This window comes from Stegostoma tigrinum, chromosome 39 (assembly GCF_030684315.1).
Source record: "Stegostoma tigrinum isolate sSteTig4 chromosome 39, sSteTig4.hap1, whole genome shotgun sequence".
NCBI lineage: Eukaryota > Metazoa > Chordata > Chondrichthyes > Orectolobiformes > Stegostomatidae > Stegostoma > Stegostoma tigrinum.
Genome location: NC_081392.1, coordinates 17,814,904 through 17,831,620, shown reverse-complemented (window position 1 = coordinate 17,831,620; position 16,717 = coordinate 17,814,904). Strand labels below are relative to the sequence as shown.

Sequence of the window (16,717 nt, the reverse complement as noted above, 5' to 3'; positions counted from 1 at the left end):
CACATCGCATTGAATGAAAGAGTTCATCTAATCTCATGTTCTGATGTGGTGCTGAAATTTTACCCGAGACCTAAGGTCCATCTAACCTCCACCCTACCTTATACTACCATCCATATGCCTATCTAATAGCTGCTTAAATGCCCCTAATGAGCCCGACTTCACTACCCACTCCGGCAATGCATTCCACACCCCGACCACTCTCTGAGTAAAGAACCTGCCTCTGACCTCTCCCTGATATTTACCTCCACTCACTTTAAAACTCTGTTCCCTCGTAATAGCTACCGGCTCCCTAGGCCCCCTGGCCAGAAGACACAGTACAGACTGAGGGACAGTGAAACGTAATGAGATGTGTCAGACCAAATGAAATGTCCAATGAAAGGCGGTATGGGAGAGGGGAACACAAACAGGGCGCCATTTTAGAATCCCTACAGTGTGGAAACAGGCCCTTGGGCCCAACAAACCCACACCGACCTTCAAAATATCCCACCCAGACCCATCCCCAGGCACTATGGACAATTTAGCGTGGCCAATCCACCCTAACCTGCACATCTTTGGACTGTGGGAGGAAACCCACGCAGACACAGGGAGCATGTGCAAACTCCGCACAGACAGTCGCCCGAGGGTGGAATCAAACATGGTACCCTGGCGCTGTGAGGCAGCACTGAGCCACCGTGGAGCGTCAGGAAAGGAGGAAGGTGTTGTGGGGTGTCAGGCTGGAGAGATTCAGGGAGACAGTTCCACAAATAGATAGGGTCCAGCCTCCGATGGGGAAACATCTCTGAGAGGGGGGTTTGCTCGAGCTAAACAGGATGGTTTAAACTAGATTGGCAGAGCTGGGCAACCAGATTTGTAATTCAGAGAATGAGGTATTCAGCCTTCCAACAGACGCAACAGGGAGTGAGGTTGTTAATGAATAAATGGGGTCGATGGAGCATAATTGTGGACACAGAGATGGTTTGAGGTGTATATACTTCAACGCTAGAAGTATCAGAAGTAAGGCGGATGAACTTAGAGCATGGGTCGGTACCTGGAGTTACGATGTTGTGGCCCTTACAGAAACTTGGGTAACTCAGGGACAGGAATGGTTGTTGCAAGTTCTGGGATTTAAGTGCTTTAAAAGAAACGGTTGGGGGGGGGTGGTAAAAGAGATGGGGGAGTGGCATTGCTAGTCAGGGCTAGTAAAGCAGCTACTGAAAAGCAGTTTGAGAATGAAATGTCTACAGAGTCAAGTTTGGGTTGAGGTCAGCAATGAGAAAGGAGCAGTCACTTTGTTGGGGTTTTTTTTACAAAACCCCTAACAGCTGCAGAGAAGTAGAGGAGTGGATTGGGAGGCAGATACTGGAAAGGTGCAGAAGTCACAGGGTTGTAGTCATGGGTGACTTCAACTTCCCAAATATTGATTGGAAACTTTTTAGTTGTAATAGTTTAGATGGAGCGGATTTTGTCCAGTGTGTTCGGGAAGGATTCCTGACACAGTACGTCGATAGACCAACACGAGGAGAGGCCACTTTGGATTTGGTGCTTGGCAATGAGCCGGGCCAAGTGTTAGACCTGTTGGTAGGAGAGCATTTTGGTGGTAGCGATCATAACTCTGTTACTTTTACAATAGTCATGGAAAAGGATAGGTCCATGCAGCATGGTGGCTCTGTGGTTAGCACAGCTGCCTCCAACGCCAGAGATCTGGGTTCAATTCCAGCCTTGGGGGACTGTCTGTGTGGAGGTTGCACATTCTCCCTGTGTCTGTGCCGGTTTCCTCCCACAGTCCAAAGATGTGCAGGTTAGGTTGGATTGACTGTGCTAAGTTGCCCATAGTGTTCAGGGAGGTGTAGATTAGGTGGGTTACAGGGGCATGGGTCTGGGTGGGATGCTCTAAGGGTTGGTGTGGACTAGTTGGGCCAAAGGGCCTGTTCCCACACTGTAGGGATTCTATGATACAGCAGGGTAAGGTTCGTAATTGGGGGAGGGGTAATTATAATTCTGTTAGGCAAGAACTGGGTAACATAAAATGGGAACAGATGCTGTCAGGGAAGAGCATGATAGAAATGTGGAGATTGTTTAAGGAATGCATATTGCGCGTACTCGATATGTTTGTCCCTAGCAGGCAGGGAAGATGCAGTTGAGTGAGGGAGCCTTGGTTCTCAAGAGAGGTCAAATGACTGGTTAAGAGGAAGAAGGATGACCCTATAAGGTTTAGGAAACAAGGAACGGAAAAGGCTCTAGAGGGATACAAGTTATCCAGGAAGGAGCTGAAGAAAGAGCTTAGGAGAGCTACAAGGGGGCATGAGAAAACCTTGTCTGATAGGATCAAGGAAAACCCCAAGGCTTTTTACATGTACATGAGGAATAAGGGAATGACCAGAGAAAGGGTAGGGCCGATCAAGGATTGTAAAGGGAATTTGTGCACAGAGACTAAAGAGATAGGAGGGGTCCTTAATGAATAGTTTTCTTCAGTATTCACAACCGAGGGGGACCTAGTTGGAGAGGAGGACAGTGTGAAACAGGTTGGTAGGCTAGAGGAGGTGCATGTTATTAAGGAAGATGTACTAGAAATTTTGATGAACTTGAAGGTGGATATGTCCCTCGCGCCTGATGGGATTTATCCAAGGATCCTATGGGAAGCAAAGAAAGAGATTGCTGGGCCTTTGGTGATGATCTTTTCATCCTCACTGTCCACTGGGTATAGTGCCAGAAAATTGGAGAGAGGCAAACGTCATTCCCTCATTCAAAAAAGGGAACGGGGATAACCCCGGAAATTACAGGCCAGTTAGTCTTACGTCAGTGGTGGGAAAATTATTGGAAAGGGCTCTGAGAGACAGGATTTATGATCACTTGGAAAGGCACAGTTTGATTCGTGGTAGTCAGCATGGATTGTGAGAGGTAGTTCATGCCTCACAAACCTTACTGAATTCTTTGAAGAGGTGACCAAACACGTGGATGAAGGTGGAGCAGTGGATGTTGTATACATGGATTTAAGTAAGGCGTTTGATAAGGTTCCTGATGGTAGGCTCATGCAGAAGGTAAGGAGACATGGGATAGGGGGAAATGTGGCAGATTGGTTTCAGAATTAGCTGATCCTTAGAAGACAAGGGTGGTAGTGGATGGAAAATATTCAACATGGTGCTCAGTTACGAGTGGTGTACCACAAGGATATGCTCTGGGTCCTCTTCTATTTGTGGTTTTTGTAAATGATTTGGAAGTAGGAGTGGAAGAGTGGATTAGTAAGTTCGCGGATGATACAAAGGTGGGTCACGTTGTGGACAGTGCGGAGGGCTGTTCTAGGTTACAATGGGACATTGATAGGATGCAGAGCTGGGCTGAGAAGTGGCAGATGGAGTTTAGCCCTGAAAAGTGTGAGGTGATTCATTTTGGAAGGACAAATTTGAAAGCAGAATACAGGTTAAAAAGATTCTTGGCAGTGTGGAGGAGCAGAGGGATCGCAGGGCTCATGTCCACAGTTCCCTGAAAGCTGCCACCCAGGTGGATAGAGTTGTTAAGAAGGCGTATGGTGTGTTAGCTCTCATTAATAGAGGGATTATGTTCAAGAGGTGTGAAGTTATGCTCCACCTATACAAAACCCTGGTTTGGTCACATCTGCAGTATTGATTCCAGTGCTGGTCATCTCATTACAGGAAAGATGTGGAAGCGTTGGAAAAGATGCAAAGGAGATTTACCAGGATGTTGCCTGGAATAAAGGGAAGGTCTTACGAGAAAGAGCGAGGGCTTTTCTCCTTAGAACGACAAAGAACATAGAACATAGAACATTACAGCACAGTACAGGCCCTTTGGCCCACGATGTTGTGCCGACCTGTCATACCGATCTCAAACCCATCTAACCTACACTATTCCATGTACGTCCATATGCTTATCCAACGACGACTTAAATGTACCTAAAGTTGGTGAATCTACTACCATTGCAGGCAAAGCATTCCATTCCCTTACTACTCTCTGAGTAAAGAAACTACCTCTGACATCTGTCCTATATCTTTCACCCCCTCAATTTAAAGTTATGCCCCCTCGTGCTTGCCGTCATCATCCTAGGAAAAAGGCTCTCCCTATCCACCCTATCTAACCCTCTGATTATTTTATATGTTTCAATTAAGTCACCTCTCAACTTTCTTCTCTCTAATGAAAACAGCCTCAAGTCCCTCAGCCTTTCCTCGTAAGACCTTCCCTCCATACCAGGCAACATCCTAGTAAATCTCCTCTGCACCCTTTCCAAAGCTTTCACATCCTTCTTATAATGCGGTGACCAGAACTGTACGCAGTACTCCAAGTGTGGCCGCACCAGAGTTTTGTATAGCTTCACCATAACCTCTTGGTTCCGGAACTCGATCCCTCTATTAATAAAAGCTAAAACACTGTATGCCTTCTTAACAGCCTTGTCAACCTGGGTGGCAACTTTCAAGGATCTGTGTACATGGACACCGAGATCTCTCTGCTTATCTACACTACTAAGAATCTTACCATTAGCCCTGTACTTTGCCTTCCGGATACTCCTACCAAAGTGCATCACCTCACATTTGTCTGCATTAAACTCCGTTTGCCACCTCTCAGCCCAGCTCTGCAGCTTATCTATGTCTCTTTGCAACCTACAGCATCCTTCGTCACTATCCACAACTCCACCGACCTTAGTGTCGTCTGCAAATTTACTAACCCATCCTTCTATGCCCTTATCCAGGTCATTTATAAAAATAACAAACAGCAGTGGACCCAACACCGACCCTTGCAGTACACCACTAGTAACTGGTCTCCAGGATGAACATTTCCCATCAACTACCACCCTCTGTCTTCTTTCAGCAAGCCAATTTCCGATCCAAATTGCTATATCTCCCACAATTCCATTCCTCCGCATTTTGTACAATAGCCTATTGTGGGGAACTTTATCGAACGCCTTGCTGAAATCCATATACACCACATCAACCGGTTTGCTCTCATCTACCTGTTTGGTCACCTTCTCAAAGAAATCAATAAGGTTTCTGAGGCACGACCTTCCCTTCACAAAACCATGCTGACTATCCCTAATCAATTTATTCTTTTCTAGATGATTATAAATCCTATCCCTTATAACCTTTTCTAACACTTTACCAACAACTGAGGTAAGGCTCACTGGTCTATAATTACCAGGGTTGTCTCTACTCCCCTTCTTGAACAGGGGAACCACATTTGCTATCCTCCAGTCATCTGGCACTATTCCTGTAGACAATGACGAGTTAAAGATCAATGCCAAACGCTCAGCAATCTCCTCCCTGGCTTCCCAGAGGATCCGAGGATAAATCCCATCCGGCCCAGGGGACTTATCTATCTTCACCCTCTGTAGGATTTCTAATACCTCTTCCTTGTGAACCTCAATCCCACCTAGTCTAGTAGCCTGTATCTCAGTAATCTCCTCGACAGCATTGTCGTTTTATAGAGTGAATACTGTTGAAAAATATTCATTTAGCGCTTCCCCTATCTCATCTGACTCCACACACAACTTACCACTACTATCCTTGATTGGGCCTAATCTTACTTTTGTCATTCTTTTATTCCTTAAATACCTACAAAAAGCCTTAGGGTTTACCCTGATCCTATCCGCCAACAACGTCTCATGTCTCCTCCTGGCTCTTCTGAGCTCTCTCTTTAGGTCTTTCCTGGCTACCTCGTAGCCCTCAAGTGCCCTAACTGAGCCGTCACATCTCATCCTAACATAAGCCTTCTTCTTCCTCTTGATCAGAGATTCCACCTCCTTCGTAAACCACGGTTCCCACGCTCTACAGCTTCCTCCCTGCCTAACAGGTACATACTTATCTAGGACACACAGGAGTTTTCCTTGAATAAGCTCCACATTTCTACTGTGCCCATCCTCTGCAGTTTCCTTCCCCATCCTATGCTCCCTAAATCTTGCCTAATCTCATCGTAATTGCCTTTCCCCCAGCTATAACTTTTGCCCAGTGGTATACACCTATCCCTTTCCATCACTAAAGTAAACATAACAGAATTGTGATCGCTATCACCAAAGTGCTCACCTACTTCCAAATCTAACACCTGGCCGGGCTCATTACCCAGTACCAAATCTAATGTGGCTTCGCCCCTGGTTGGCCTGTCTACATACTGTGTCAGGAAGCCCTCCTGCACACACTGGACAAAAACTGACCCATTTATAGTACTCGAACTATAGTGTTCCCAGTCAATATTTGGAAAGTTGAAGTCCCCCATGACAACTACCCTGTCTCTCTCACTCCTACCGAGAATCATCTTTGCTATCCTTTCTTCTACATCTCTGGAACTATTCGGAGGCCTATAGAAAGCTCCCAACAGGGTGATCTCTCCTTTCCTGTTTCTAACCTCAGCCCATACTACCTCAGTTGACGAGTCCCCAAACATCCTTTCTGCAACTGTAATATGTCCTTGACCAACAATGCCACACCTCCGCCCCTTTTACCATCTTCTCTGTTCTTACTGAAACATCTAAATCCCAGAACCTGCAACAACCATTCCTGTCCCTGCTCTATCCATGTCTCCGAAATGGCCACAACATCGAAGTCCCAGGTACTAACCCATGCTGCAAGTTCACCCACCTTATTCCGGACGCTCCTGGCATTGAAGTAGACACACTTCAAACCAACTTCTTGCTTGCGGGTGCCGTCTTGCTTCCCTGAAACTTTATTTCGGACCACCCTACTCTCAACATTTTCTATAGTCGAACTACAATTTTGGTTCCAATCCCCCTGCTGAATTAGTTTAAACCCACCCGAATAGCCTTAGCAAATTTCTCCCCCAGGATATTGGTACCCCTCTGGTTCAGGTGAAGACCATCCTGCTTGTAGAGGTCCCACTTACCCCACAAAGAGCCCCAATTATCCAAGAATCCATGCACCATCCTGCACCATCCCTGTAGCCACGTGTTCAACTCCTCTCTGTCCCTATTCCTCGCCTCACTAGCACGTGGCACGGGCAACAAACCAGAGACAACAACTCTGTTCGTCCTAGCTCTCAGCTTCCATCCTAGCTCCCTGAATTTCTGCCTTAAATCCCCATCTCTCTTCCTACCAATGTCATTGGTGCCAATGTGGACCACGACTCGGGGCTGCTCCCTCTCCCCCTTAAGGATCCCAAAAACACGATCAGAGACATCACGCACCCAGGCACCTGGGAGGCAACACACCGACCTTGAGTCTCTCTCATCCCCACAGAACCTCCTATCTGTACCCCTAACTATGGAGTCCCCAATGGCTACTGCTCTGCTCCTCTCCCTCCGTCCCTTCTGAGCAGCAGCGACAGACTCTGTGCCAGAGACCTGTGCCCCACTGCTTTCCCCTGGTAAGTCGTCCCCCCCAACAGTATCCAAAACGGTATACTTATTGTTGAGGGGAATGGCCACAGGGGATCCCTGCACTGCCTGCCAGTTCCCTTTCCGGCCCCTGACCGTAACCCATCTGCCTTTTTCCTGTACTTTGAGGAATGACTACCTCCCTGTAACTCCTCTCAATAACGCCCTCTGCCTCCCGAATGATCCGAAGTTCATCCAGCTCCAGCTCCAGTTCCCTAACGCGGTTTTCGATAATCTGGAGTTGAATGCACTTCCGGCAGATGTAGTCAGCAGGGACACGAGTGGTGACCCTTACCTCCCACATTCTGCAGGAGGAACATTCAGCTGCCCTGAACTCCGTTCCCATTATTCTAAATTCCCAAAGAGACTGTTGAAGAATAAAGAATAAAAAATAAACTTGTGACCTTACCAATCTGGCACACAGCATCTTTTTTTTGGTTGGAGGAGGAGGATGGATGGGAGACACTACCCGATAGTGTTTCGGGTAACGCAACCACACAAATATATTACCTCACTCACTCAGCATCCTGTGTCCGCTCTTGCTCAGCGTCCCTCCGCCTATTGACGAGGTTAGCTTTTTAAAGATTCAAAAACAGTGACTCACTGGCTTCCCGACAGGCCCCTGGTCCAAGCTCCCGCTCATGCTGCTACTCAACCAGAAAAAAAAACGATGAGAGGTGACTTGATAGAGGTGTACAAAATGATCAGAGGTATAGATAGAGTGGACAGACAGATTTTTCCCTAGGGTGGAGGTAGTTATTACAAGGGGCCATAGTTTTAAAGTGAGTGGAGGTAGATTCAGGGGAGACGTCAGAGGTAGGTTCTTTACTCAGAGAGTGGTTGGGGCCTGGAATGCATTACCGGAGAGGGTAGTGGAATTGGCTTTATTAGGGGCATTTAAGCAGCTATTAGCTAGGCATGTGGATGATAGTGTAAGGTAGGGGTGGAGGTTAGATAGACCTTAGGTTTAGGGTAAAGGTTCAGCACAACATCATGGGCTCCAGGTCTCAGAAGGAGAGGAATGCAGAGATAGGGAGGGGCTGTAGGGGCTGGAGGAGGTGACAGAGATAGGGAGGGTGTGGACAGTCTGTTTGAATACAGAGTAATCACAGACAATGCCACAAAAATAAATTTATGAGTTTAATCCAAACTTAGAACAATCCTGGTCCATGATGCTTAGTGCTGAAAGCACATGAAGTGCGATTGCGAGTGTAGGGGAGCGAGTATAAACGAATTAAGATAAATAATCTACGTTCAGGCGACTTTTTAAAACATTCATTCACAGGATGAGGGCCAGGCAGCATTTATTACCCATCCCTAATTGCCCAGAGGGCAGTTAAGAGTCAACCACTTTCCTGTGGGTCTGGAGTCACATGTAGGCCAGACCAGGTAAGAATGGCAGTTTCCTTCCCTAAAGGACATTGGTGAGCCAGGTGGGATTTTCCAATGATGGATTTGTTGTCATCGTTAGACTCTTAATGCCAGATTTTGTTTGTGATTTCAATTTACGACCATTTGCTGTGCCAGGATTCAAACTCATGTCACCAGAGCATTATCAGAAAAGATGAAGTGTCTAGGCCCAAAACATCAGCTTTTGTGCTGCTAAGATGCTGCTGGGCCTGCTGTGTTCATCCAGCCTCACACTTTGTTATTTCGGATTCTCCAGCATCTGCAGTTCCCATTATCCCTCTCTAACCAGAGCATTACCTGGGTGTCTGGATTAAGTCCAGCTGTAATATCACTACAACATCACCTCTCTGAGCAGTTGAACAGTTTAAGACTTTAGGGATTTTTCAGATACCTGTTCAGGTGTGTTATAACACCTTAGGAGCCAACAGGACTTGAACCTGGGTTTCCTAGCTCAGAGATAGGGACACTACCTTCGTACCACAAGAGCTCCCAGCTGCAGCTCACCATGTCAGTGCAAGATCACAACATTAATTCTGTCATCGTTGTTTTCCTTACAGATGAACTTGTGGCACTACAGCAGTCAGCTCCATATGCACATCTGGTCATTCAGGATCCAATCCCTATCCTCTATGCCCAGGAAAACATCGTCCAGCTCTCTGTTTCCAAAGCCAAGTGTGAAACCTCCAACCTCCAGCTTCACAGTGCCAGAGAAAGTTCACTGTCAAGGCAAGGGGCCAAGTCAATGTTTCAAGCCATCCCCCCACAGGGCACCCCCTCTCCCATGAGCCCTCAGTCCCCCAGGGCTCCCTCTCCCGAGTCACTGCCTCTCAGGTTCGGCGCTGAGCTTCCTTCCTTCGTTCAGTTTGATTCGAGAGCCCCTGGCTCCTCATCTCCAAACCTGCCATCGCCTGGAGGTGGCTCTTCGGTGACTACAGGTTTTCGAGCAGAGTCACCCACCCCAGAAAGTCTGGGGCAGGTTCTCCCAGCATGTGGTCCTCCCCCATCCCAGACAGGTCCCAGGACATCATCCCCCACCCCCAGCCCAGGGTCACCAGGTTCATTGGGACACATTCCATCTACAGGGGAGCAGGTCCTGGTCTCGGATCAGCTGGAGAGATCGCCACCGACAGGCACCTTGCAAACGAGCGCACAAGCCACTCCATCACAGGCTCCCGGTGACCCTGGGCCTCCGCCCTGTAAGCTCCCCGAGCTGAGCTCCGATCCCGGGCTTGTGGGCGGTGTCGCTGAGGCGAAGGTGGAGAGCCCGGCCGGCCAGTTGGGTGGAGTCCTGGTGGCTCGGTCACTCTCCTGTCCTGCCTGCGGTGGGCCACGTGAGGCCGTTCTGCCCAAGCCCGGCCCCTCGCTGGCGTGTGCTGTGTCGGAGTTCTGCTGCTCACTGCCGCCTTGGGTCAGCCTGCGGGGCCGGTCACCATCCCCCTCTGCCATCAGGCAGCTTGAGCAGTCCTGGAAACCCCCACGAGCCACCACGCCCCTGGCCCACCCCACACACACAGCCCAGCCGCCTCCCTCCCTGGGTCCTGAGGCCAAGTTGCCTTGCCTCACGCACTCCCGGGGGCTGGCGTGCTCCCCCGGCTCTGAGGGCCGGTCCGTAATCCCGGGGGACGGTGTGGGGAGCCAGCCCATTTCGCTGGGCCTTCAGCGGCGATCGCCCTCACCCTTTCGACGCCAGCAGAGGCACGCCCCGTGGGTGCAGGACACAGCAGGCCCCAGACAGCGGCCTACCTCCTTCCAACTCTGTGCAACCACTGGCCCCTCGGTCCACTCCCGCTCACCCCGTGCTAGCTCTCCACCGGGGCAGGCCCCCTCCACCGAGCGGTGCGCGCCTTCCCCACCCCTTCCTGCCTCCAGTCCCCTGTTCCCAAGAGGGAGGGTCAACTCCTTACCTTCGCTCGGCAGGCCTGGGGCCTACCACCCTGACAAAGTGGAGCCGGGGCTGCTCTCGAACTCCGGCCCCAGGGTCCGCTTACCCCTGCCGCTGCCCGTTAATTCACCGGCACCCTCCACAGCCGGCCTCTGCTCAAACCGAGACCCGCCCCTCAGGGGTTGGCGTGGGCAAGGCCCGTTCTCTGACGGCTCTCACTCCAGGTCTCAGTCTCCAGTCGGTCGGGCCCTTCCAGAGCCAGGCCAGAGGTTACGATCCCCGTCCCCACCGCCTGCATCCCAGACAGGGTTGCCCTCCCCACATCACGCCGCGCCCCCGGCACAAACTGACCGAAGGACCAGGGGCCGGCATCCCTCGGAAAACAGTGAGTTGGTGGCCTCCCCTCAGGCAAGACCGGTGCTTTGCTCACCTGCCGCCGATCCGGAACTCTCCGTCGGCCCTCAGCCTCACATCGGTCCCAGGCGCCCGAGCCCCAAAGACCCGGCCCGCTCCCAGGGCCTGGCCACGAGTGCCGGCCTGTCGCAGGCACCTCCAGGGGCATCTACTGCCCACTCAGCGCCAGGTTCCCCGCCCCACAGACACTCAGTCAGGGTCCCCAGCCCCAGGGTGTGCTCCCCAGTGCCTGCCATGCGGGTCAGCTCCACTTCCCCAGAAAGGCCCACCTCAAGGGTCCCATCTCCATCACCCTCCTCGCGGTCAGGGTCTCCTGTCCTGCTCTGGGCTGGTCTGCAGGGCCAGTTACCCACCTCACCCTCGCCCTCGCCCTCAGGCCCATTGTGTCAGAGCCCCACGGTCGTGTCTGCCCTACCCACTCCCTCCAGCCCGGGGAGATGGGCCCACCCCTCTGTCACTCAGCCAAAGGGCAACGGCTCTTCTCTTGGCATCAGGGGAGAATGGAGCGGCCCGTTGGCTGAGAGCGTTGGCAAAGGCTGTGCCCGGGAGAGATTGGACCACGAGGAGCATCCTGGCCGACAGCCTGAGGCTGGAGGTTTCATTGGTAATCCATCATCTGAGGAGCTGGATATGGCCATCGCTGGCCCTCAGTCGGTGCCCGCCACAGGAGGTTCTCCATGTTGCTGGCAGACTGAGCGAGAGGAGGTGGAAGACGGGGAGATGTTGACGGGAGGGGGGTCAGCTCGCCGTCCGAGTGCCAACCCTGCCAGCATTCAGGTGGAGTGGTGCAACATTCCGAGGCCTGGCAGGAGCATGAGTGAGAAAGGGAACATGAAGACCAGCTATTCCACCACAGTGAACCTACAGATCGGAGGCACTGGGAAGAGAGCGACTTTCAGCAGAGCTCAGGTCAGTTTAACCCAGATGTTCCTTCCAGCAGCTGGGCAATCGGTCAGGAAGGTCAGCAGCAGCAATGGAATGACACAGACAACGTGATCACAAACAAGGCTGACGGCAAAGCTACAAACTGCCAAAGAACCTCAGTTTTATCCCTGACAGTATGCTGCGAAGAGCAGGCACAGACACACACTCTCACACACACTCACTCACACTCATTCACACACACACTCTCTCACACACACACACAAACTCTCACACACACACACACACACTCTCACACACACACAAACTCTCTCACACACACACACACTCTCTCACACACACACACAAACTCTCTCTCACACACACACACACACACACACACACACTCTCACATACACTCACTCACTCATTCACACACACACACACACACAGACGCACACACACACTCTCTCACACACACACTCACACACACACACACACACACACACACACACACTCACTCACACTCATTCACACACACTCTCACACACACACAAAGACTGTGACCAGAACCAGACAGACCGCTGCTTTCTGGAAACGAGTTGGCAAAGAATTGAAATGGCGAACGTTGACTTTGAGAATGTGGGAATTGCTGGAAGATGAAGAGCACAGCCCACAGGAGACATTGGGATGGGACTCTCTGGCTGTGGGGCGGGGAGGGTGCTGGGTGCAGTAAAAGAAAATGAGCATTCTGTAGGGGGGTATCTGAGCAGCCGAGCCAGGTGGCATACACATGACAGATAGGTGGGGTAGGGCCAGAGGAAGGGTGTTTCTGATTCAAAGGTCCAAGTCGATTCACAGGCAGATTTGTAGCACAGAGAAGGTTTTTTTTAATGGAGGGGGGCCTTGAAAGCAAGGAGGAAAGTCCAATACAGATTATTGTAAGAGCATAGAAATCTGCAACTCCCTGCCCAGAAACAGTAGCAATTTGGAACTTTCGAGACTGAGATTGACAGGTTCTGTTTTCCAATTGGATTAATTTACCAAAGGAAACAGAGCAAAAGCAGGGAAACTGAACTGATATTTAGATCAAACATGTTCCATGATGTGGAGGTCCCAGTTTTGGACTGGAGGTGGATAAGGTCAGGAGTCACACAGACACCAAGTTATCATCCAAGCTTTTGGAGCACTGTGATTTCAAATAAACCCGTCAGATATAACCCGTTGTCATGTGACTTCTGACCATGATCTAATTCAAAATCACAGTAGACTCGAGGGGCTGAATGGCCTCTTGCTGTTTGTAGATTTTTCTAAGGACAGCTGGCTCAGATGCCAGATAAGGTCACGTTTCACTCCAGGGGAATTCAGGGCTGTCTCGAGATGGTGATGTAGTTGATAGAAACTGTTTGCGGAAGTCTGAGATGGGCTGTTGTGGGACGAGTCCGGAGAACTGAGTTCTGCCCTTAGACCCAGGGGATTTAGACGCTGCCCAGTGTTGTTTGTAGAGCACAGCAAGAGTTTATTACTGCGCCACTCAGTGGGAGGCAGCTGGGATCTGTTAGAATCTTTTTCCATGACCTTCCATTTGGGAGACCGGGATCCCGAATTGGTTCTGATGGGGTCACGTGCCGAACCCCAGCACCCTCACCATTTCTGGTCAACTTGTTTCCACTCTGTATAGTAGTTCCCACGTGAGCTGGGTACACACAAATAGATCTGACAGGAAATTCCAACCCACTCCCCCCCACTTCCATTCCTCATCCTTAATCCAAGGAACACTGTCCAAGTGAGATTTCAGGGATACAATGGGACTTAGCTCCCGTCATTGACAGAGGTGAGTGAGTCAGAGAGGGAGGATGGTAATAGAGGTGACAATGAGGAGGAGGCTTGAAGGGGGTGGAGACAATTGTTGATACAAATGAATAGCGTTGTATTAGCTCCTTGAGTGTAAATGGAAGGATAACTGGCTGGGACCTGGCCTGTACCCCACACACACGAGCTACAGTCAAATACATTACAGAATTAATTCAAAATGTTCCTATTTATCCGTGAAGCTGGCTAAAATAAGCACAATGTCTTGGATTCAACATGAGCAACAGCCAAGTCTCAGAGAGCAACATTCCCTTGAATCTGAGAGAAGGCACTTAGCATTTTGACTTGCACTGTACACCCTTAAGGCTATAATCGTGGGTGTGTGTGTGTGTGTGTGTGTGTGTGTGTGTGTGTGTGTGTGTGTGTGTGTGTGTGTGTGTGTGTGTGTGTGTGTGTGTGTGTGTGCGCATGTGTGTGTTTATGTGTATGAGTGTGTGTATGACTGTGTGCATGCATGTGTGACTGTGCATGTATGACTGTGTGTGATGACTCTGTGTATGTGTGTGTGTGTGTATGTGTATGTGTGTGACTGTGTGTGTGTCTGCGCGCTCGTGTTTGTGTGTGGGCATGCATGTGTCTGAGCGTGTGTGTGTGTGTGTGTGTGTGTGCAAGTGCGTGCATGTGTGTGTTTTTTCTAATACCTATGAGAGGCCTAGTTTTTATTTTTGTTAATTGCAAAGTGCCGTCTTTAATATGTATCATTATTTGTCACGAACTCTTTATGAAAAAGAAAAGGCACAGTTCTGTAAATATCACACCAAAATAATGTGCCGTATCAGTCCTGTTGTTCTGAAATTCATTTTGTCTTTTCAATTTATAAGACCTTTGTTGAAATAAAGGCAACTGTTAAAGCAACGTGATCTGACATTGTAACCTTCTGAGGTTAAGGTAACAAATTAGAATTCTGACAGTCTCTTTCACAGCTCACACTAAACCAAATGACATTTACAAGCTGCAAAAACGCAGTCACCGTATTAACAGCAACGTGACAATGAACAGATGAGCTTTTTCTCTTCACTGCTGCTTGTTCACCAACAAATATCAAGCTTCCAAGTAAGTCATGGAATCTTTTGCATCCAGTCGTAGAGCTGTACAGCACGGAAACAGACCCTTTGGTCCATCTCACCCATGCTGGCCAGGTATCCTGAATTAATCTAGCCCCGTTTGCCAGCATTTGGCCTATATCCCTCTAAATGCTTCCTATTCATGTCCGCATCCAGATGCCTTTTAAACGCTGTAACTGTACCAGCATCCGCCACTTCCTCTGGCTGCTCATTCCATACACACACCACCCTCTGTGTGAAAAAGTTACCCCTCAGGTCCCTTTTAAATCATTCCCCTCTCACCTTAAACCTATGGCCCTCTAGTTTTGGACTCTCCTACCCTGGGGAAAAGACCTTGGCTATTCACCCTCTCCATGCCCCTCATGATTTTATAAACCTCTATAAGGTCACCCCCTCAGCCTCCGATGCTCCAGGAAAAATAGCCCCAGCCTATTCAGTTCCTCCCTGTAGCACAACACCCCGGCAAGATCCTTGTAAATCTTTCCTGAACTGTTTCAAGTTTAACAACACCTGATGCCATTTACCAGCATTTGCCCCATTTCCCTCTAAACCCTATCCATGTCCCCACCCAGATGCCTTTTAAATGCTGTAATTGTACCAGCCTCCACCACTTCCTGTGGCAGCTCATTCCATACACTCGCCACCCTCTGTGTGAAAATGTTGCCCCTCAGGTCCCTTTTAAATCTTTCCCCTCATCTTAAACAGTCAAAATATTTGTTCTCAAGGCTCGGAGGATGAGACATGGTACCATCCTGGGGCTGGAATACAATCTGATTTGCAAACTGTAAGCCTTTTGTTTGACACAGGCAGCGTTCGAGTTTCCAGGCAGTTACTAATAAAGCCACAAAATTCGACTGTTTGGAGCAGCCAGTAAGTTTTTGGAATGTAAAAGAATCTACATTGTGTATGCAACTTGTACTGGAACATCCAGGAGGAACAAGATAAATGTGAGTTACCAGACGAACACAGGACCAACTGCACCAAATTAAAAAAAGAACCAAGAGTAGGCCATTCAGCCCCTCGAGCCTACTCCTATTCATGGTTGATCTACATCTGGCCACAACATCAAGGAAAACGTAATGTTGCTACAGTCCAGCAGACCATCCATTGCTCTCTCATTATGGAGAGAGAGAGAAGGGGCTGGTGGTGGTTTAGCCTGAGGATCACTGTGCCTCAGGCAGAGGGAAGAGGTTAAGAAGGAGAGTCATAGCTCCACTGGGTGGCGCGGTGGCACAGCGGTTAGCCCTGCTGCTTCACAGCACTAGGGTCCCAGGTTCAGTTCCACCCTCGGGCGACTGTCTGTGTGGAGTAGGCACATTCTCCCTGTGTCTGCGTGGGTCTCCTCCCACACTCCAAAGATGCACAGGTTAGGGTGGGTTGGCCATGCTAAATTGCTCCATAGTGTTCAGGGATGTATAGATTAGGTATGTTACAGGGGGATGGGTCTGGGTGGGATGCTCTGGGGGTCAGTTGGGCTGAAGGACCTGCTCCCACACTGTAGGGATTCTATGTATTGTAATTGCACCTACACTATCAGCACTTCTCTGCCAACTCAACCCCACCACCCCCCAAGCATCAAATAGATTTCATCAAGATAGATCCCACCCAGAGGTGAGTGACAGTGTTTAATTTTTCTTTTAAATTCATTCACCGGATGTGGGTATGGCCAGCATTTATTGCCCATCCCTAATTACCCAGAGGGCGGTTAAGAAGCAACCACATTGCTGTGGGTCTGGAGTCAAATATGGGCCTCACCAGGTAAGGACGGCAGTTTCCTTCCCTAAAGGACATCAGTGAACCAGATCGGTTTTTCCTGACAATTGACAATGATTCACGGTCATCGTTAGACTGTTAATGCCAGAATTTTTTTAAAACTTAAATTCAAATTCCACCACCTGCCACAAC

At 49.5% G+C, this 16,717-nt stretch overlaps 1 protein-coding gene across 1 annotated transcript in view; it reads left to right on the top strand.

Annotated features, from left to right (window-relative positions):
* Window positions 1-14,581, top strand: part of plekhg2 (pleckstrin homology domain containing, family G (with RhoGef domain) member 2) — a 204,142-nt gene extending 189,561 nt beyond the window's left edge. The window contains 1 exon segment of the mRNA XM_059640959.1: window positions 9,277-14,581. Within this exon segment, the coding sequence (XP_059496942.1) occupies window positions 9,277-12,011 (2,735 nt within the window). The 3' untranslated portion in view covers window positions 12,012-14,581.
* Window positions 14,582-16,717: the final 2,136 nt, after the last annotated feature.